This window comes from Triturus cristatus, chromosome 9 (genome assembly GCF_964204655.1).
Source record: "Triturus cristatus chromosome 9, aTriCri1.1, whole genome shotgun sequence".
NCBI classification, from domain to species: domain Eukaryota; kingdom Metazoa; phylum Chordata; class Amphibia; order Caudata; family Salamandridae; genus Triturus; species Triturus cristatus.
Genome location: NC_140592.1, coordinates 74688061 through 74711123, shown reverse-complemented (window position 1 = coordinate 74711123; position 23063 = coordinate 74688061). Strand labels below are relative to the sequence as shown.

General features: G+C 43.1%; 1 protein-coding gene across 6 annotated transcripts in view; it reads left to right on the top strand.

Annotated features, from left to right (window-relative positions):
- The window catches only part of GRIP2 (glutamate receptor interacting protein 2), a 687757-nt gene that overhangs the window by 633360 nt on the left and 31334 nt on the right, over positions 1 to 23063 (top strand). For all 6 annotated transcript variants that reach the window (XR_014968484.1, XM_085624444.1, XM_085624443.1 and 3 more), the window contains exons 18-20: positions 2797 to 2936; positions 12740 to 12922; positions 15549 to 15699. Coding sequence is in view for 5 of the 6 variants with exons in the window: in XM_085624444.1 (XP_085480570.1) it covers positions 2797 to 2936; positions 12740 to 12922; positions 15549 to 15699 (474 nt within the window). In the remaining variant the exon portion in view is untranslated. The remainder of the gene's footprint in view (positions 1 to 2796; positions 2937 to 12739; positions 12923 to 15548; positions 15700 to 23063) is intronic.

The following is a 23063-nucleotide window of genomic DNA, read 5'->3' as shown; positions in this document are numbered from 1 at the left end:
ACATTATTCTGGCACTAGGGGGTAGATCCGGTGTAAACGCTGGGGAGTCAATTAGACCCTGTGCAGTATACACAATTGAATATGTTTAAAGTGGGAATTGCGGGGTATCTTACTGGGATATTCCAGAGCCTTAATCCGTTCCGCATCATGTAGTGCGTGTCCCAGTCACTCTCCCCAGGCAGATCATAAGTTGGTCAATGCAGTCAGCGGTTCTCTCAAAAATCCCTGATAGGGCCACGTCACCAGGTGTCTGCCATGTCCATCGAATGTCAGGCGTGTAATAATGGGTCTTGGGCTGGTGCTGGTCCCTGGATCCCCCACTGTTGTACTGTCGCCTTGAGCAACCCATAGTTCAAGTCTAAGCGTTGAATATTTAGTGCGGTATAAAACAGTTTTGGTCCTAATGGACCAGTGTTGGTCAGAGAGGCTGGATATGATCTGCAAGAATTTTACTGAGGATTTTGTAATCGACGGATAGAAGAGAGATTGGGCAGTAAGAAGATTGGGAGTTCCAGGTTTTAGAATAGACACCATAAGGGCCTCACATTTAGCCATACTCCTTTGCATTGTGGTACAACTGCAGGAGGCGTGGTATGCAGGTGAATTCATAGTAGCATAGAATTCAAGAGGTAGCCCTCCCGAGCTGGGGGAGATGCCCCTTTGGAGCTTTCTAATCGCTTCCTTCCTCAATGTCTTGCTCCATGATTGGGCCTTCTCATGTCTGTTGGTAGTCACAGTGTATCTGGGGTAAGGTCGCCGCCTCCAAGGCCCCAGCCTTGTATATAATATAGTTATTCTTGGACTGACACCGCCCAGCCCTGCTGCATTGTCTGCACAGCCATAATGTTGGTAAATGTTTACTCTTTCATAGCATTATTACCACTGCTGTTTGCCTGTAAGACTGGTATAACTTGTCTGCATCCGTCCATGATCACAATATTTCATCCAGCCGTCAATCAATGCCCTCCCTTCATCAACTATTCATGCGTCCATGGATGTGCTCACCATATGCTTTGTTACTCGTTCACCCTTTCCGCACCTCATTCATCCATTCAACTGTTGGCTCGTTGTAATGTGCATCCACTAACCCATTCACACTCAAACTTGCCCAATTAATCGAGAATCACTGTCAGATACGATAGCCTGGTCAATTGGTTTTGCCAAGGCTTGTTACTTGCTCCTGCTTTATCAAAAGGAATACGAAGGCTAGACACTTCTGCGTTGGGAGAAGTTATTGATGATGACATTTTCCTCACTTCTGATAATTTTGTTTAGTGATTTTCCATTGCTTTATGACGCCAGCTGTTGTATGCCTCAATATTCCCTTCATTCCATATAAATATTACCTTTCTTAATCCCTACGCATGGCTGTTTAAAATTATTTGTTCTCTTTACCTTGTTGTACTTCTGCTGCACTGGTTCCCAGGTCTGGGGGAGAGAAGGCAATTTTTTTTCTTCAGATAATTCAATGTTCGAAGTTTGATGTGTTTTAATCTCTCATTTTTATCATGATTGATGCAATAGTTTGCCATACAATGTAAACTAGCAGAGTAAAATTTGGCATAAATTTCCCAATTTGGTTGGGAAAAAATGTTCTTGCAATGTGCAAGTAAATTTTGCGTGGGTGAAAGTGGAGCTAAATCAGGGGACTGTACAAACTTCACGATGGGTGTAAATAAAGTACTTCACGAAATTCACCGCTGAAAAAAGAAAACTTTACACACTATACACTCACCTAGCTACTAACTGGTCATTGTGTACCTCTTCTGTCTGTTGGTTTGAGGTGAAGATTGTTTGACATAAAAAATGAGCTTCAGAAAGCCACATTTGATCAGTCTAAATCTGGTCTCTGTTTTGCCACTTTACAAATCCTTAGCTCTTCCACTTTCTAATACTCCTGTGGGACAGCATTTACTAATTGTAAACATGGCCAGGCTTTGATCTCAGGGGTAGGAACCTTTGGAGGCTGGGTTTGTAAGTCGTGGGCTGGAGCCTTTGGAGTCTGGGTTTGTAAGTCGTGAGCTGGAGCCTTTGGAGGCTGGGTTTGTAAGTCATAGGCTGGAGCCTTTGTAGGCTGGGTTTATAAGTCCTAGGCTGGAGCCTTTGGAGGCTGGGTTTGTAAGTCAAAGGGCTGGAGCCTTTGGAGGCTGAGTTTGTAAGTCAAAGGGCTGGAGCCTTTGGTGGCTGGGTTTGCAAATCATGGGCTGGAGCCTTTGGAGACTGGGTTTGCAAGTCATGGGCTGGAGTCTTTGGAGGCTGGGCTTGTAAGTCAAAGGGCTGGAGCCTTTGGAGGCTGGGTTTGTAAGTCCCATGCTAAAATGGATGGATGGAAGAGAGCAAGTGGGGAAGAAGTGAGTGGGATGGTTTGAACAGTAGTTCTTGGATTACTTTTGGTTCCCAGTCCAGCCCTGATTTTCATTTTGGGTTGCCTCTTTCTTTCATTCTTCTTGCAATGATGTTTCCAGTCGTAGGTGCTTTGGTTGCATTTAACTAGTGGGTTGTGTCTGGTTTGGTGGAAGCAAACCAAGACTACAGGTCCCGGAACACCTTAGGTTGTCAAATGAGTTTGAGGCTGGAGAGATGTGATCTCCGATGACATTGAGCGAGCCTGCAACAATGCCTCAAATCAGAAGAATTTTGAAGCTGCTAAATACTGACACTGAGCACAATATGAATTTCCATTTAATTCTTTATTTTGTCATCTTTCTGCTTTTATTGACCCTTTAATTTAGTACATTTACTTGACTGTATGAAAGTAGAATTCTAAAATGCCTTCCTCTTCTCGTTGCCTTAAAGGACTGGTGCCATCCATGTTGGTGACCGCATCTTGGCTATTAACAGCGTGAGCCTGAAGGGAAAACCATTGAGTGAAGCCATCCACCTTCTCCAGATGGCCGGAGAGACAGTGACACTCAAGATCAAGAAGCAGTCTGAGAGTGAGTAAGATATCCTACCTTGGTGAAGAGTTTGGCTTCTGTATCCATAAAGGTGCAGCTCTTCCAGCTTTCAGGAGATCCCTTCTGTCACTGCCTTTCAAGTGTGTTGACCGTGAGCTACACCGATTGTGCACAACACTGTGTTATCCAGAGCTGCATTGCTCTCCCTTGGGTGATTTTTATGCACTGTTGCAGATATGGCAATAACCCTTTATGGTAGTTTGCCTAGTTGTCCAGCTCTTTAGTCTTTACCAGTTATTGGCGGCTTTTCCACTTTTGGTCGTTCATTGTGGTTTTTCTGCTAATAAATAGATATGTTACTGTATTTACCCTATAATTGTTAAAGATTTGACATTGAGCTTCTAGATTAGGATGCTGAAAGGAGAACATTTTTCAGTTTTATTGAATTTATGAAGGTCCTTCTTCTAGATATAAAGCATTATTAAGCTCAGATGACTTTTCCTCTGAAAGGCGTCCCTCCAGGTTATCCTGGAGGCAACTTGCAGGTATTTTATTAACTAGCATTCTGAAACTGTACATGCGTTCTCTGCAAGGTTAGCTAAACACCTACTTAAAGTTATGAGTCAGAACCTCCTCCTTTTGTTACTTTGAAGTAAGAACGGTCAGAGTACTTAAATAAGTACAGGTTTTTGTTTTATTTGTTACAGCATAAAACGCTCTTTTTCAGATATTCCAACAATCAAGTCCTATCCTTTCTTGTTTATTTATTGTGCTGTTTCTTTCTTCACACTGAAAAGAGCTAACAGCCGACACGTGTTTCACCCAGTGGCTAGAATTGGGCCAGGGCTTTTTCAAGGCTGAAAAAAGATATTAGTTGAGCAGTGTTAGACAGGTTTCTATCAAGATCTCAGTGTTAACCACATGCACCCAGTGGTATGTGGGATAAATAAACATGATATTTAAAAAACAATGACACTATAAAAGTACTCAGAGAAGTGTGAAAAAAGGGGAAGTGAAAGTGCTCCCAATAGTGAACAGAAGAAAATTTTTGATTTTTTTTCTCTATTGAGGAGAGATTAGAGGTACTGGATAGTAATTTTGTTTACACTACATGAGAAGCCGAGACAGGTTTCAGAAAAGAGGCAACCTATGTGACATCTTGGTGTTTGTTAGCAATCTTTTGTATTAATACATACTTTCGTCTACAAGAAGGTGACTTGCACATTTTTCATATCAAATATATACCTTAAAATTCCAGTAATACTTCACAATAAAGAAGCGCAGATATCTAAACAGAAAAAAGCAGAAAAAGGACAGATGTAGATCCTAACCTCATTGAGAAAAGTGTGTGCACTCAATTTATTGTGCCAACGACATCAATCGGAAAAGGAACCAAGGAGTTTATAAGTTTACGATCTGATTTATAAACTATTTGTTTCGTTCTGCCCTAAGCAAGAAAGGCATATACACTTGGTTTATTATACCAACGATAACAAGCATTAAGGGAAAAACCAGAGAGTCGATATATTTACGGTCTGGTTTGTAAGCTATTCATTGCGTTCTGACCTAGGCACGAAAGAATTTACTACCCAGATTGGTTTGTACATGTTTTACACGGACAGAAAGCAAAAGCCTAAGAAGCCTGATATTTGTCCGGACAGGAGGTCTGCGAAGAGTCATTACGGCTTAGTTATATTTCCACTTTATCGTCAAATCTACAGGTCCAATGTTTTAAAACCTGGCATAATCTGTATATAACTCCACAGCGTATACATCAATGGGGTGGGATTTCTGGAGTTAACTGTCCTAGATGTGGGGAGTTCGCCGTCGATATTATTCATATGTTTTCTTCTTGTCCTACTTTAACTCCTCTGTTAAACAAAGTTAAACAACGACTAGAGATATTGTTTCATCGTACGTTTCAATTATCATCTCAGGCCATTATATTGGGAGTAGTCGATGTGAACATGACGTTGTCAGAGCAGAAGCTATTTTTTGTCTCTATGGCTACACTCAGACTATGTTTAGCAACTGTTTGGCTAGATCCCACACCTCCATCAGAACATGAATGGTTTAGTAAATTTATAAATGTTGGGAAATGGGAGCTCTTGGTTTTCAAAAAGAGAGGCCCAAGGGCCCGTAGAAATGGGGAATTAATTTGGGCACCGTTAATGAATTGGTTGTATGGTGCAAATCATGATGTTTGAATTAAGTGTAGTCTGATAGTAGTGTATATATTTTGCATATATTGTATATATTGTGCTCTGGAGATATTAATCTACCAGGATAATTGGTTTAATGTTTAATTGATTTTTCATATCTATCTCCAATCCACAGCTTCTCTGGGGTGGTTGGGTGGGCTCTGTGGGGGGGGTTTGGGGTTGAAAATTGTAAAATAAGAGTCATGATACTGATGATATAGAGGATACATGTTCTTGTATCTCTTCTTTCTTTGAGATATGTTATTTTGATAGATGATATTAGTGTCATGTTACTCTTTAATAAAAATTATTTAAAAAAAAAAAAAAAGGAGAGATACATTCACATAGGACGCTAGGAGAGATACATTCGGACCCTTGATGGTTAATTGTAAATTTAACACCAAGGACCCAACTTTGGAAAAATGGATGCTGGTGAGGAGAGGTACATTCTGGTGCCAGGATTGGTCTGGGGAAGTCTTCTACTTTGTAGGGGAAACCAAAAGCGACACAGCCCCACCATAATGCCAGGAAGAGTCAATGGTGCATGAAAGATGGCTGTCTAACTCGTGTGAAAGGCAGGTAGTTACTGAAAGGTAAATCGTACAACAATCCCCTGTTGCACCCTTTCATAATATTTGTTTTTATTCGGAAATTGGAAACATGTGCTCCACAACTCTTCTGCATTGGTCTCTAGGCACTACATGAAAAAAAGATATCAAGTGTGGTACAAGTGGCAACAACATTATCATACAAGAACTTTTTAAGTGCCTTCCTAGGGGCTTCATGTGAGTAAACACCAGGAAGTTGATCTGGGTTTGTATTCCACAACTCAGAACCTTCTGGTTTATGTGACCTGGCACCACGTTTTCCTTTATCCTGGGAGTCTCCAACAGGAGAGATGTTCTCGCCCTAAGAAATCTGGGTGCAGTAGCAAAAAGGACTAGAAGAGGTGGTCTGATATCTGGGGCACATATGGTAGTTAATTCATGAACTTATCATACTTCCTATAAAAGCTATCCAACCTTTGAAGAAAGGTGATGTATCATTCGCCCTATTGAACAAATCCACCTGTCAAGCAGGAATCTATGGTTCATCCTCTTTATTGAACAAATTCACCAGTCAATCAGGGGCTGATGGCTCTTCATCCCTGTTGAACAAATCCAGCCATCAAAAAGAGGCTGATCATTCATTCTCACTGTGAAACAAGTCCATCCATCAAACTGGGGTCTATTGGTCCATCCTCCTTATCACAATAATCCACCCATTGAACAGGATCAATAGTTGTCACTCAGTATTAAACAAACCCACACTTTAACAGTGGCTGATGGTTCATCCTTCCTATCAAACTAATCTACCCGTAGAACAGAGGTCAGCAATTTTTCCTCCCTTCCAAACTATTCCACCTATCGACCAAGGGCTGAGGCTTCATCCTACCTATCGACTGATCCACTCATGGAACAGGTGCCAGTGGTTGACCCACAATTTTGAACTAATCCACCTATCAAACAAAGGCTAATAGTTGATCCTTCCTTCCAAACTAATCTTCCTATTGAGTAGTGGCGGATGGGTCTGACTCCCTATTGAAATAATCCACCCATCGGAAAGGGGCCAATGGTTCACATGCTCTAGCAAACTATCCCAACCTTTGAACAGGGGCCAATGGGCCATTCTCTTGTTATAATTGATGGACTGAGTATGAGCTGATGGTTCATCTGGCATACCAAAGTAAACTGCCCATCAAATAGTGGCCAATGGTTCACACTTCCTATCAAAGTATTCCACCTATCAACATGTAACTGATGGGTCACTTCCCTCCCACACCCCACCCAATCGAACTAATCGACCCATTGAACAAGAGCCAAGGTTTCATGCCCTTATCAAACTAATGCACCCTTTGACCCAAGTCTGATGCGTCATCCTTTCTATTGAACTGATCAATACATCAAACCCCCGGTGGTCAACACACACTTCATTGCAATCCATCCATCGAGTCAGGGGCTGAAGTTTCGTCCTCCCTGTCAATCTAATCCACTCATCTACTGGGGCAATAGTTCATCCTTTCTTTCAAACAAACCCACCTATCGACCAGGGATGAATGGTTCATTCGCCCTATTGATCTCCTGTATCCATCTACAGAGGCCAATGGTTCACACTCCCTAGCAAACTAACCCACCCTTTGAGCAGAGGTTTATGGGTCATCCTCCTTTTCCAACTAATCCACCCATTGAGCAGGGGCTGATATCTCGTAAACCTTCTAAAAAAAAATAAAAATAGATTGAACCAGGGACTGATGGTTCACACTCCCTATCAAACTAATCCACCATATCCACCCGGGGCTGATGTTGAACTTGGACTGCCTTCTAGCAAGGGTTGTTCTTGCCTATGAAACTGAATTATCAATCTGAACTCCAAAGCCACATAACAGACCACAGTGTCTCCGTGTCATTCTACAGTGGACACGCCACTCGCAACGCATGCAACAGAACAATATGACCCGACTAGACACTTTCTACGACTATGCAAGTACACGCTATGAAATAACTCAACTGAATCCAGCAATCAAGTAACCCAAGCTACAACTTCACAACCATCTTAAAACCTTGCAACTGCCAAAGCTGCAAAATCTCCTTCCGGAAGAGTGCCTAGAAACAGTTGAGTTTGCATTGTGTGCTTTACAAACCAAATAAACAGAATTAAGCCTAAATAGTTCTGTCCCTGGACCAAGATGCTTTTAAAGGCACTCTGTTCTGCTCTGTATGGGTGATGGGGAAGCTTCATGTTCCTCTCGAGCCTTCCTTTCCCGCTCTGGCTCTCAAGCGGGAAGCGCTAAGAGCTTTCAATCAGGGTTAATAGCCCTGTTTATCGCATGTAATACATTTGCATTTAATGGGCCTGACCCTGATTGGATTCTGTCGTTAAATGACTCTCCATGGATGTGTGCATTAGTCAGTGGTGCTAGGCTCCCCCCCTTTTAAATCACCAGGGCATGAGACAAGAGCACCCAGGCGGCCTGCGATTTATCTTGGCCAATGAACCTTTAACTATCCTGTTTGCTCTGATTCCTTCTTTTCAAAAAATGCAAAAATGGAGCCAAGCACACAGTATAAATGTCTGATTTTCTCCTTTGTCGGTGATTTATTCGATTTTATTCTAGGACTTGGGGATGTTTTGGAGAGAGTCCTCAACTTCTGTTTGGGATATTAACTACTGAAAATCACTAGTGCTGTCCTATAAACTGAGATTGCTAAAACTTCATAAGATTATTGTGTTATTGAACAGAAAGAGGTTTGCATTACTCCCCTTCTAATTTATACTACTGCCAAAATCAACCAATCAGGATTTATAAAGCGCTGCTAATCACCAGCAAAGGTATCCAGGCACTGAGAGCCATCTGCTTGGGTGGAATCAGTTGAACAACCAGGTCTTGAGTCCCTTTCTGAATTCCTGAAGAGAGGGTGAGGTATGGAGTTGGAGGGTAAATTGTTTCAGGTCCTCACAGTGGGGTAGGAGAAGGAGCTTCCTCCACTGTTGCTTCGGTGGATGCGGGAGGGTGTAAGCAAGTTCTTAAACTGCCTCAGTGGTGAGGTGTGGTGCAGCGGCCAGGGCAGCTGACTTCGGAGCACAGGGTTCACGGTTCGATCCCCAGCGCCGCGGCAGCTCAGCTCAGCACCATGTGACTCTGGGCACTAGCTCCCTTAAATTCAACGACTACCCCCAGCGCCTTGAGACCTGTAAGGGTGAGTAGTTTGCGCTTTACAAATACGGATTTACATTTACATTTACAATTATATGGCGGAGGTGCATTTTATGCAGTAAGTTATAGTGTCTAAGTAATTAAAGCCTGTAAATTGAGAAATTGGACTGAATACGTCTGGGCACAGTTGTACTCTGGAGTCATAAACATAGGTGAAGTAATCCATGACTTATTAATGGAGGTTGGATTGTTGGGTGTAGGAAACTCGTTAGGTCGAAACATTTGGCTCTCTTGCCAGAGTCCTAGTCTAAAAATAAATTCCAGTCTCCAAATCTGAATAGCTACTGATGCTAGTTGGCTCGCGCAAAGCTTTTGCTGAGTCCAACTGGAGCAGATAATTTTGTGGTGAGAGATTTTTGCTGTGCTCTCTAGTTTTGAGGTCTCAGTGGATAGAGCATATTTGAAAAACCTTAGATACTGTACATTTTGGAAGTATTCTAGCAAATTTTCTTAATTATTTTTGGGGTTTGCTCCTGGAATATGAAATTTCATGCTGTATTAACTCAGGAACTCTGATTCTGCTATATATCTCAGCGCAGTAGTTAAAAACTACTTTGTGGTAGAGGCACACATTATCCGGCACTGCATTAGTGATGTGGCGTGCACACATTTGTACGCTGCGCATACCGCACATTTAGCAGGCACAGGTTTCTGATGGCCGCAGGCAGGAATTGTTGCTATGAAGGAAACATGCTCTTTGGTACCATGGCAAACACTGATTACCTAAAAACCTTAAAATGTAGTACTCTGTCCACACCATGTTGTGAACCCTGTTAAAGCATCACATGTTCACTCGGTCCAGATTTGTGCAAATGTTTGTGAGTATTGTTTCTCTATTAGGGCATTCGAGGTTTCGTCATTGGTGATCAATATTGAAGGCTCCATCACAAAGTTTGTATGCCGTACGTGGTCTATGGGCGATAAGACTCTGAAGTGATAAGACTCACTACCAACTTGCCTTCTGCTAGAAGACTCATTGAGAAGATCATGGCATGCCACCTTCAGGGGCTTAGTTAAAAGCAGACTTTATTCTGTCCATATTGTCTGCCACAGCAAGAAGATGGCCTCTCTACAGGGCATAGAGACCTGGCTTCTCGCTGCTGCTGATGGCAGTTCCTGCTTGACTGTTGTGATGGATTAATGAAGTTTTCGATACTTTTGTTGTTAATTATCATTGAACTCTGGGGCTAAGGGTGGGACAGTACTCACTCTGCAAGGTCACCGTGAACACAAGGATTACAGCAAAGTCAGCATTGATTGCTATGCATTCCGTTTGCCCAACTCCTGTCTTGCATAGTTCTCCAGTGGTTCTCTTTATCCTTGAATCTGTGCCTAAGGTTCCTGTGAAACAGCGTGGTCTCCATCAGTAGGCAGATGACGGCTAGTTGTACATTCAAGTGTCATTAGAGGTGGACTGCCACAGCCTGATGAGTTGGCTGTGACTGAGGCCTGGCTGAAAATATGTGAATTAAATGCTCCATTTTAGAAAGATGTCTCCCAAATTCAATCTGACTAAAACAGAGCATTTAATTCCCTTTTTTTCCAGGGAAGTCAGCTGTTCAGCCCTGCAATTAATGTCTAGCCCAAGGCGATATACATCTTTGTCGGTGGAAATTACAAACATTTCCAACTACATTCGAGCTTTAATTCCACCATCTTTTCTGGAAAATGTCGGGGCACAGTACCACTGCTCTTCACCTTGTTGTATTTTGTTGTATTATGTTTATTATTCTAGCTGAAGATGTTCGCTCTAGTACTCACATGTGGATGCTTGTAGTGCGGTTCTCATGCCTTACATTTCACTCTAAAGAGAGATGTGTCGTATTAATGGGGTGAGATAGCATGACTACTCTTCCATTCTCAAGATGCCTCATTAGATAAGTATTGAGTGTAAGATCTCATTTCTGCTGGGAAGCTGTCAGGATTTACACATGTCTCAGGGACTGAGTTATTTGCAGGTCCAGAAATGACTTGGAGGCTGTGAAAAACATAGCAATGGGAGTTGGTCACATGCAGACACCAGACTGCACAACAGAGTTTCAACATTCACCCTCACTTCTGGGTTACTGGGGCACAGCTGGTGTGGAAGCTGTAGACTCAGTTATACAAGGCCTTTTGTAGATGGAGCAAATACTTGGCAACGTGTTTAGTTTCTATGGTCGCCCGTTTCATATCACTTCACATCATATCATGGAAACCATCCCTTCCGCCTGCAGTAGACCACACCTGATGAACTATAATTCCCTGCAAGGACACCTTTGAAGCAGTCCTTGCTCAACCATCCCTTCACAACTTGAGATCACCCACAGGAACCATACCACGCAATTATAGCCTTGCCTACCAATACCCCGCCATGATGCCAAAACTATTCAAATGGCCCTGATTACAAGTACTCATGGTGGCAGTCCAACCACTGCCACTATTGCAGGTCCGCCCACACTATTTTAAGTGTGGAGGTCGGACCGCCACAAGGCCTCCGCCAGGATTCTGCAGCTGTGGTGCAACTGTCAGGAGCAGTAATATGATGATGATGCCGTTGCAGCACCGCTACTCATATTATGAGTTGGCTGTCTGCTGCCCATTTCATGGCGGCGAGCCTGCCATGAAAAGTGTGGAGGGAAGCCTACTGAGGGGATGGTAACAGAGCCCCTGCTGCTCCTGGGGGTGCATGCAACGGGGCACACGTTGTGTCCCTTGGAAGTGCACCCCAGTTCCAGCACGATGTGGCATGTACGGTATGGCACATGCCACACCATGCAGGAAAATGCAGTCTGTACTCTCACAGCGGCGGTCTGCATGTTAGTTTCTCCTATAAGCCTAACATACGACCGCTGAGAGGCCGCTGCTGCCACACCAGCCAACCTGAACGGAATCCGGCAGGCGGGTGCACTGTGGCCTTGGCAATCCTCCTGTGGGTACGGTCCTAAAGAAGGACCGCCAATGTCGCAGTAAGATCCTTAATTTCCTCATTTGTTTGCCATATTCCTTTCATTAGTGCAGTTCTGAACAGTCACTGTGGACTAGCTGTTTATAAAACAATGACTGGGATTAAGTGGGCTCAGGATTAACTGATCCAAAATGGAGAGCAGTCTATTAAGCCCTCCTACATTTTGTGTCGCCCTGGGATATTTGCCAAATGTGTAAGGCAGCAAGGCCTGCACATTGAGTGAAACTTTAACTTTAACTGTAGAGTAAGTGAATTTGTCAACTCCTAAATCATGATAGCATTTCCTACTCAGTTTTCTAAATCTTCTCGCCCTTTATTACTATACAAATTAATGATGTCCACTCCGAAATGTGCATGTTTGTTAGAGTACCCAGCCAACCAACATCTAAGTCTAAAAACCTGTTCAAGAGCATTAAAAGCCTGTGAGAGACAAAGTATCCTTTCTAATTAATACAATGTCCAACAGCTGAGTGAACTTGTCTGTGTTTAGCTGTCTCTAGCTATTGTAATACAATTTCTGTCAATGTCTTCACTGTAAACATTATGTAGCTGACCACAGATGATTTCTCTTCCCTATGGAAAAGAAAACGCATTTCCTTTTTCTACTTTGTTTTAAAGGTTGTTGACATGAGCTCTTAACTTGCATTGAACTTAATTAAGCATTATAGCCTGTTGGTGAGGGCTATAACCGTTTTAAAAGGTGCCGATGGTAGGGCCTACAACTAGGGATAGCCAGATGCAGAAGGGCTGTAGTGGTATTAGAACATTCTACCACTCAGGGTAAAATGTTCTAAAGTGAACAGGGAGGAACAGAAACACAAACGTTGGAGCAAAAGGTCTATACCTGCCATTATTGGCCCTGACGTACGTCATGGTCTTCAATGGAGCACTCAGCAATCCAGTGTTGTATTTGTAATGATCATGTCCTCTTCCATTCTAGAATTGTTTCCTCCGAAGACATCTGGCAGCATTGAGCGTGAAGTCAGTGACCCTGAAGATGATCTTACAGACTCGCAGAAAACCAGCAAGCTCTCGGAAGTCTACTCCACCCCTATTCCCAGTGTGGACAGCGCCATGGAATCCTGGGATGGGTCAGCCATTGACACTGGCTATGGAAGCCAAGGTAAGCGTGAGACCACCATTTACTGCAAGCTTCAATGTAGGCTATGATCCAAGACGTAGAAGCTTTCACTGTCAATATCTTTTAGAATACCTCTTGGAATTATTTTCAGTTCTTTTTTTCAAAGTGATGGTCATGCCTCAAGTCACTATCCTTACATATTTCTCAATGATGTCTAACAGTAAAAAGAGAGTTTTGGGATGTCCTGCACCCAGATCTGAGAGCGAACCTTGATAGGACACCCGATCATGCAGTAAAATAGTTAATGAGTTAATGCTGCTGGTGCAGGGTTATGAGTGTGACCCGGAGAATTTTAGATTAACCCTTGAAGACGGGCATGGCCAGTTATCCTTCCAAGATTGTAAAAAGTACCATTAATCTGGATAATAGCACTACCTACTTGGAGTGCATTCAAAGTTAATGGATGAGAAGCTATAATGTAGAAATTCAGTTTTCAATAAGTGAAGTGGTCATGAACACCTAATGCCTGTATATGAGGGTTCACATTGGCTGGCACTGGCAGATCACTGCTGTATGGACTGGCAGATGTACCTAAAATGCAAACAGTGGCTATGTTTTGTGCGTCTGTGTGGTGTGTGTAGTTGACATACACAGTTACGAAGCCTTCAAAATGTACAAGAGCCCTAGCCTCTTGTTGCTGTACATGTGCCTCTCCCTCCTTTATACTCTGGATGCGTTTGACCTCACCTGCACCCACAACCTGCTTGGAATATGGGACTTTAAGAGAAAATAAGCCTTTTTATGCCATCTCCACAGCTAATTGGCCTTGAAAGTGATTTCCATTTTCTTTAAATTGCCTTGACCACCTTAAACAATAGTTGGCAACGTTTTTTTTGGCCCTGCTGGCATTCACTGTACCACTGTGAACTGACTTCCAACATTAAGGTATAAACCATTTTGGAAGAATGCATGATGGAACCCACAAGGCAGAGACCCTCTAAAGCTTGTGAAGATTAAAAGTTCTCACTTGTTAACTGCAGCATTCTGGCACCCGGCTTGCCTCACTGTTGAGTGAGCTTTGCAAGGTCATGGGGTTACTCAGTACCTTCACACTACCACATATTGTGTGGCACATTCGAGCACTCTCATTGGAGATATATAGAAATATAGATATCTATATAGATAGATATATAGATAGATAGATATATATCTCATCTTTCTGATTAGTAGCACTCCAGGTGGCTGAAAAGAAATGCTTGGAAATCCTCTAGAATTCTACCAAATGGCCAGCTTTTTGCTATTTCTGTTAAAATTCATCTTGAATGTGGGCTGAAACTTGAGGTGCAAAAATGAGAATCAATATTTCTGATGACAAATACAGTGAAACATTCTACTGTTGCAATGACCTTTTTTCCCCAAACTATGAGGGTTCTAATATTGGACTGTTTAGATCTCCGTAGGACAAGACTAATAGTCTCAAAGTCCGGTTGTGTTCTTATATCTTGCAAAGTATATATGCATCCCAACATTTGCTACTGTAAAATCTAATAATAAATTGACATGAATGTGACTGTTGGACTTTGTTGCTAACTTAGAAAGTTTCCTTATTTCACCAGATTAGGCTACTTTTGAACTCTAGTAGCATCATTTATAGTTTACTAGTGGCCATAACCAGTGAATGTTAGATACAAACAGTATATAGAGCCATCCTGCAGACTTTTTGTCCTATTAAAAGGATATACTTTGAGAGCTGTATGCTCAGTAGCAAAATGAAAAGTGCATGAACAATACAATCGTGTCTCGTCAAACTACAGTGGATAAAGAGATTGAAATCCTTGAAAAAAAGAAATATTAGCAGGCACGATTGCAGTAACAATAGACTAGATGGATCAGTTCCATGAGAAAATCTAGGATCAGGAAATACATATATCACAAATATTGAAGACAAAACACCTACAAGCATCTCTATTTTGGGGAGGGTTAATGGGGGGGGGGGTTCTTTGAATTTTTCTCTTTTATGGGTTTGTTCCCTCCTCTATAACTTTGGACTTGTCTCCTTTGTCTCCTTTGACTGGTTGACAAATGTTTTACTAAATAGAATGGTCTTCAGTTATTGCCTAAAGACTGTGAGGTTGAAGCGGACATGTAAAAAATTGCCGGAGAGAATTCCAGGCTTTATCCACCACCACTGCTAAGTAACAGCCCCCTACTCTAGTTTTTTCGAATTTGGGGACCTTTACCCTCATCTTAATTTCTTGAGTTGACATGAGCCTTCCCTGCCAGTTTCCCCAATCTTTTAAATTGTGAGTGTGAATCTAATACACTTGTCGATGTTGCTTCCATAGCATAGTTCTCCATGTTGAGAACTTTTTTCAGTTTTCGTAGTGCCCAACTGTGTGGTGTTTGACTTTGTAAACCATAGAATATCAATCATCTTCCTAGGGTTTAAAAAAAATAATCTTTATTTGAACTCTACCAATTTACTTTTATAATGTGACTGTGTATTGATTTCATGAAGGAGCAATTCTTTAACACTGACCTTTAGTGTTTTCACACTGGAGTCTTCCATGTAGGATGTGGCAAGTGTCCTAGAAGGTCTTGTGCCCGTCCAACGTGAGGTTAGTACTTGCTGACTTTGACTGACTGATATGTTTTTTCTGTTTTTCAGGAAACTACGTGCATCAAGCTGTGGGAGTCGCCTTGCATCCACATGAGTGGCGACCCAGACAGAGAAATAACACCCCTCCCGTTGAACACAGGAAGAGCTACCCCTTCTTGGATGGGAGCTTCACTGAAGATGAATGGGAAAAGCCAATTAGGTAAGAGCAGAGAGGTGACTGTTGCTCACTGTGGCTATTTGTTGATGGTCTTTGTTTTATAAAATGCATTCAAACTTCCCTGAGATGACTTGAAGCCAATCACGTTGTCGATGGATACACTTCTACTGCCGTTGTATTACTCATTTTTGCAGCGGGTTGGTTTTCCAGCTTACTGTGCACAGTGACAGTCTCACTATAATCATGAGAAGGTTTAATTCTCCTGAAACACTCCTCAGGCCTCTAGATATGCAGCATGAGAAATGCCTCCTGGACTGCCGGGTGGCAGCACACATTCCCTTTTACCTTGATATACAGTATAGGACACATCACTGCAGGGCACTGTGCCTTCCTCTCTTCCAGGTATTACCGAGTCTGACAGCTCTACTTGTCATAAAGATCATAACCTAGGAAAACATAAACACTGCCTGAAATGAAGGGCATCATTTTTTACCAATATCCAACAAAATGGAAAGTAATTTTAGTCTGTACCAGCGGCTGTCTCCCTGAGGTATCAAAATTGATATACTAAACATTCAATTCTGGTAATTAATACTTTTGTAACTGTCCTATTAAATCCTGCCAAAACTGTGGTGGAAAATCTATTTCTCTTCTATGAGCCTTACAGCTCCAATGTTTTTTGGTTTACGTATCTACAAACGCAACTTGGCAACAAAGATTGACCATCAGATGACAACAGTCTCTACTCGTTGCCACTCCCATGAAAAGGAGAACTGTCCCTTCAGTGGCAGCCTTTGCGTAAACGCAGTGAATAAAAACCATTAGTATATGAACGATCTATGGAAGTAGATCAGTGGATCAATAATATATAGAACACTAGGTCGAAGTATCAATACTCTGAGACGACTTACATTTTTCCATGTTTATCCATGAAAGAATTTCATTTTCTTCATCTAAAATATTAAATTCTTAACCTGGCCACATTAATCAGCAGTTGGTTTATCAAACAATATTTTTCCAAGTCTTCTAACTGCCACTGTAGATGGTGATCTCTCTTGCCCATTATGACTGTGTCCATTTCAAACATGAGCGAGCCAACCTGAGAGCTACACGTATTTAGGAAGTTGTGTTGGATTGCAAGGGAATTGACGGTGGGCATGTATGAAATACATTTCAGACTGGGTGGAATCAGCATAAAGTTGTGCCTTTAGGTATAACTTTCTAGGATGCGTCCTGGCACACGCTTCTTATAGCACCTTTTAGAATTCTAGGTCAGGAGGACCCAAGGCAATCAGAAGTTACTGGACCACAACTGTCTTTGATCCTCTTTCTCCTCTGAGGTTCTGTAGCCTTCATAAAGTGGACCTTGTATCTGGGTACATAATAGCCATTCAACAACTTGACTCTGCGTCCAAGGTTTACTCAGGCAGGTCTTCTGAGCTAGAATCTCAGAACTATGCAACTCACAAAAAGAGCACTCAATGCCCATTCTGTACTTTTTCTTTTTGAAAGGAAGTGTAATATAATGGGCAAGCAACTAAACTATGCTCAAAATTACACATATATACACGGTTCCAAGTAGAACTACAAATTATAACCCCTTCCAAACATGTGCCTCACAGAAAGACCAGGGTGCAAATAGAGTATTTAAAGGAAAGACAAGATGGGCATAACTAACCCTGTAAATCTAGGCTGTCAATGTTATCTGCCAGGTACAGTGTGACCGTTTCGCACACCAACAATCCCTAACAATAAATGCAAGCTCAGCACGAAGATTGAACCTACCGTCTGTCTTAAGTTTCACAAAATAGAATTAACCAAGCCATTTCACAATAAATTAATTCATAGCCTACTTGTTTGAGCATTTATGTAAACATCACCATGTAGTCTGTGCCTGGAGAGACCACTAGTATTTAGGCAGATCTAAAACACATTTTCATTTTTTTTATTAGGTTGCCTACCAACCAGTCTTAAGCCCCCACCCCACACCCCCGCCATGTCGTCCAACATGACGGTTCAGCTGCCTCAGAGCTTTCTGAGGATTCCTGCCGCCTTTTCTGCTGACACCCCTAACCCAAGACCCTGGCAAGCTTGCTTATACTGTGATTACCCATGTATTCCCTTCTGAGGGACAAAGATAACTGTTTTTTCCCTGCTGTGCAGGCCCTGGGCTACCTCTATTTTGTTGCCCTATGAATCTCTACTTTGTGAGTTGCTTTGCGGGTGCCCCAGTCCTTCTCTGGTGAATTGTTCACCATATGCAATTTTTGTTTTTCTCTTTGCATGTGGTACCTCCTGGAGCATGCTGCACCTGACCCATTTCCCAGATTTATTTAGGTTTTTTTCACTGTAAAAGTTTTTTTGTTGTCTGGTTTTACCTCTCCCTGTGTGGTGGCACCTGACATGCTTGGCACACTAGTTGAAGGTTCAAGATACTTCTTCCAGCATGCAGCAACAGAAGGGAACTGCACAGTGATCCCTATAAGCTGTGTGGTCCTGCTGGCTCCTTCACTCTGCCCAACATACGTCCTTCCGTGCGAGGCCGCAGAAATGCTATTCTGCTCACACACATTGTTATGTGGGGGGAGTGGGCATTATTTCAGATATCTATTGGGAACCCTTTCATACAGGGACACGTTGCTGAGGGATGGGGGGATCCCTTGAGACAGGGAGATGATCTTCTCTAACTTACCACCTATAAAGGGTATATACAAACTGTGTGTAATTTCCCCAGAGATGAGGAGGGGAAGTATTAGAAAAAGGCTTTTTTCTTTTGAAAAGTGCAGTACCGTTTATACATTCTTGTTGCTGCTGGTTGACCCAGACCTAGGGGCACCCACCAAGTCTCCTCAGGCTGTGCTCAAGTGGTACACAGAAGTAATAACTTTGTCCACACTGGACCATGTCTGACCTGGTTGCTCCCAGGGGCAGGCTCAGGCCGTCAGTGCCAGCCTTAAGGATTTTCCTTGTTGGACTTGGCCCTATCTACAGGGTCATCTGCAAACATTTTGCCTTCACCCTCCTGCTTTCCGAACCCGTTTTTGTTGGTTTTTAAGACTCTACGCACTTAACCACTGCTAACCAGTGCTAACGTGATTATGATCTCCCCTTTAAACATGGTAAAATTGGCTTACAACCGATTGGCATATTAAATTTACCAATGTGTCCCTAATGAAGTGGTATGCCATATACCCAGGACAGGTAAATTAAATGCTACAAATGTGCCTGCTGCACTTATTTTGCCACCCACTTAAGTAGCCATTTAAAACATGCCTCAGTTTTAAACTGCCAATGACACTGCGTGCAGTTTGAAACTGCCAATTCAACTTGGCAAAATAAACCTCTTTGCTAAGCTTAAAACTCCCTTGTTAATACATCTAAATTACTCCTAGTGTAGGCCCTAAACAACCCATAGGGTAGCGTGCAATGTATTTAAAATAGTTGAACATGCTCATTTAAGTTTTACATGCCCTGGTAGTGGAAAACGCCTAATTATATTTAATAAGTGATAACATGAATTGGGAACAGGTGGATAGTTCGAGTTTGGTGTCTATTGAATTGTAAATAAAAGCCCTCTTTAATTGTAAAGTCAAATTTTTTTGTCACAGTTCTGAAAATGCCACTTTTTCTTGTTTTAACCATTTGGAGTCTGCAGCCTGTCCCTGGGTCACATGACTAAGTGTTCTGGCAGTTGGTCTTTGTGTATTGCTCCCAAACACTGAGACACAGGGAAGCTAGGTGTGGGCAGGATGGGCCACTCCGACTTAACGAGAGAGAGCTATCACCTACCACTTTTGCACTTCACAAAGGCTCTATCTGAGAGCTCTCACAAACTGGTTTGACACTAGTCTTTTGTGACTCCAGACAAGCGGGGGCGAGGGTAGGGAGGCAGAAAATTCCAAGCACCTCTGGAGGTTGAAACCTCCAGAACCTACTCCTACTTCAAAGTGGGCACCAGGTATAAATACTGGACCCTCAGACCCAACACTCCAGTACACATCTGGACCTGTGGAAGACTCAGAAGATGGTGTGCTGTCCGGCTCTGCTACAAGAAGGACTGCCACCCTGATGCCCTCCTGCCTGAGTGAAAAGAACTGAACTTTCAGGACCACCAAAGTGACTCCAAGGGCTGGTTGACTGGCCTTCTGATCAGAAACCTCAGGAACAGAACAGACTTTCCCCATCTTGAACCCAGCACCTGGACTCTGCTAGCTGTGATTCCTGCCTTTCCAAGTGGTGCCACCCCACTCCTGAACCCTTGGAGGTTGGCCTGAAGGTGCTTTGACCAGCCCAACTGTGGTCCACACAGAACTGATGCATCGCCTCCCTAAAAACCCATATCAGAGGAGCTGCACGATGCAGTTCCTCACCAAACCCTGCATTGAGACCGCTGTGTGATGCATCCCTGACAAAAGACTTCGCATCACTCCCCGGAAGCTTCCAGGAACCACACCTGCGTGACGCATCTTCAGTGCAGGGCTTCGCCTCACAAACCCCCTGTTGAAAGCATACTTGATGACAACAGAGGACTCCATGTCACAAGTCCTGCAGATTCTTCTGAACTAACCGGTGCGTGATGCATCTCAACGCAGGATTTTGCATCGCAAGCCCCTTGTCGGCACCCTGGATGAGGATGCAGGGCCTCGCATAGCAGCTTCTCAGCTCTTCGTTATTGCCGCTGCGTGACACATCTTCGACAAGGGAATCAGCAATGCTCCACAAGCAGGATATAAGGTATTTTGTTCTGCAGGCCTAACTGGGTCCATGTAGCTGGCCTGTTGTCCATCGCGGTTGGAGTGAACTTGTTAGTTTGCCCTGGTGCGACGCGACCAGATAACCACAGTTGGTGCTTTTTGCTTTCACCGCTATTTTCACTTAAATCTTTAAAATTGCATATCTTCACTTTTACTAATTGGATTTTTGTTGTTTTGGTGTCAATTTATTAATTAAATTTTACTCTATCGAAATTGGTGTGGGTTTTTTATTGTGTATTGTCACTTTATTACTGTTTGAAGTGCTGAATACATTTTTTACACGTTGCCACTGAGTTAAGCCTGCCGACTTTTGCCGAAAGTTACCAGAGGGTTAAGCACAGGTTAGTTTAGGGTTTGCGTGAGTTTCCCCCTGACAGAGATTGTGGTTGCTGCCCAAGTAGGGTATCCGCCCCTTCAACCAGTAACCCAATTTTCTACACTCCCGACCCTCAGAATTTTACAGTGATCATTTTCAGCTTTTTTTACAGCCTTTAGCACTGCTGCTTCTCCCTTCTTTCGGCATCAAGTCATCTATAAGGGTGTTGGCCCTGCTCGCCCAACCTCACTGATTTCCCAGTCTGTTGTCTTCATTAGTACACAAGATTCTCCCCAGCAGGCCTCTCTTTTTGCTGTGCACCCCAACCAACCATGCCTGGCAGATCTTGCACGGTAGACTGTGGGCAACAACAAGAATCTGCAATGCCTGGTTCTGAAGTATCAAAACAGGACCAGGCCAACAGATGTTCAGAGGTCCTCCTCCTTCCGGGTCCGCAGCAAGTCCAATCTTCACTGTGCCTGGGAGAACGTCAGTGAGCTTTTTCCACCAGCTCTAGAGAGCATTCACAAAGTGAGTACAAATCAGTAGTGGGTGCACCACCATAAAACTACTGGGGTTTAGCAGCTATTCAACTCCTACCTTTATTCTCCCAAGCTTCTTCTGAACTCTGATGTCCTGCTCAGGGATTTAGGAAGGGGGGTGGAGTACTCTGAGATTGGTGGGGCACTTATCCAACCAGCTGGTGCCCCATCCATTCTCCATCCCCAGTGTCACCAAAGGAACCAGCCCACTGCCCTTCCAAAGTTCTGTGTAGCATTCATGGTAGGATTAAAAATGGCAGCACAATCCAAAAATAAGGAACATCCCTCTGAGCCCACTGCAATGGAACAGAGTTGCAGCTGGGCCTTTCCATTGTCTGTTCTTGGGAGATTCCTTCCTTTTAATGGGCAGGCAGTTGTTGGATGATGGCTATCTAGATTCCAGTCATGCCCCCTTCCTCCAGCAGGAGATTCTTAACGCAACTGTAATGGACCTCTTTTCTTCTGAGGCCTGCCACCTGGGGGTAGTAGGGTAGTTAGCTACTCAACCAGGCAGCTCAGAGAGCACTTTTCATTAAGGGCTGCATCAGAGAGATTCTCTTTCATACAATATGTTGGGCAATCCAGGAATTCCAAATAGTGCATCATACCTAGATTTGAGGCTCAAGTATTTACATACAAGTGAGTGGCTCTGACTCGGATATCACTTGGCAATCTAGAGTTACAATGAAAACACAATTTAAACATCAAGTACACAATTGAAACATTGCACATTATGTATCTCACCCAAGAGGCATGGTACCCAATTGAATCATAACAATTTATACTGGGCCTCATCTTCCAGAGTGTGGAGCTGGCAGTCAGTTAGACCGCAGCCTTCCCTGCTCAGACTGCATGTGCACACATGCTTGTGTACACAAGTCACACATTGAGGTTGAAAACTGTGCATTATATAAAAAACATATCAACAATTTTATTTTGTGCATGCTACTCCATGACCTCCTGCACAGCATCTCCCTGGCACCAGCTAACTGGTGGAGAAGAGTCAGGGTGAGCATCATGCTTCCCTCCGTCCTCAGTTATACTGGTTCCCCTTCATTTACTTCTGTCACACTGAGTCACTCTTCCCCAACCCACCAAAAGTGGGTCCTGTTATCATCCTTCACCACCCTTGCAAAACTTACCCCAAATGATCCATTTATTTTTTTTACAAATAAAATCTAGTGTTCTGCTAGTCTACTCAACGTTAAACAGCACCACCATCGCGCTAGTGGTAGCCACCAGCATCATACTCTCGATGACACATAGTGAGCTGCATCAACACAGAGTCAGCTTCTCATGACAGCTACACATCTTTGCAGATTTTCAGCTAACAAGATGCATGAAAATTGGTGGCTAGAGTGCCACTCTGGCTCAACACCTTCCTCAAGTCTGCAGACACAGGAGAGGTTTGTCCATCATCTGCCTGAATCCTGCTTCTCAAGATCCGGGTGAAGCACAGCAAATCTGGGGAAGTGAGTGCTTCCCTTAGTGAATTCACAACACATGTTTTGTGATATGACAGTGAATATTAGAACTGCAAATGTAATGGTTAAGGTGTCCTATAGAAGCCATAGACCTCAATAGGGTTACAGGTTAGTTGGCAGGAAGCTCATTGTTAGCAATGTCATAAGGAGGAAAACCTAGTTTGACAATGTCGAACGGAGTCTAGACTGTGAGCACAAATGACGTTCTCCATATTATCAATGATATAAGGTTCACTGATTTGCTTGAAGCAACATTGTAAATAACCATGTGGAGAACTGTGTTGACTCCACTGACTGGAGTCTCCTGCTT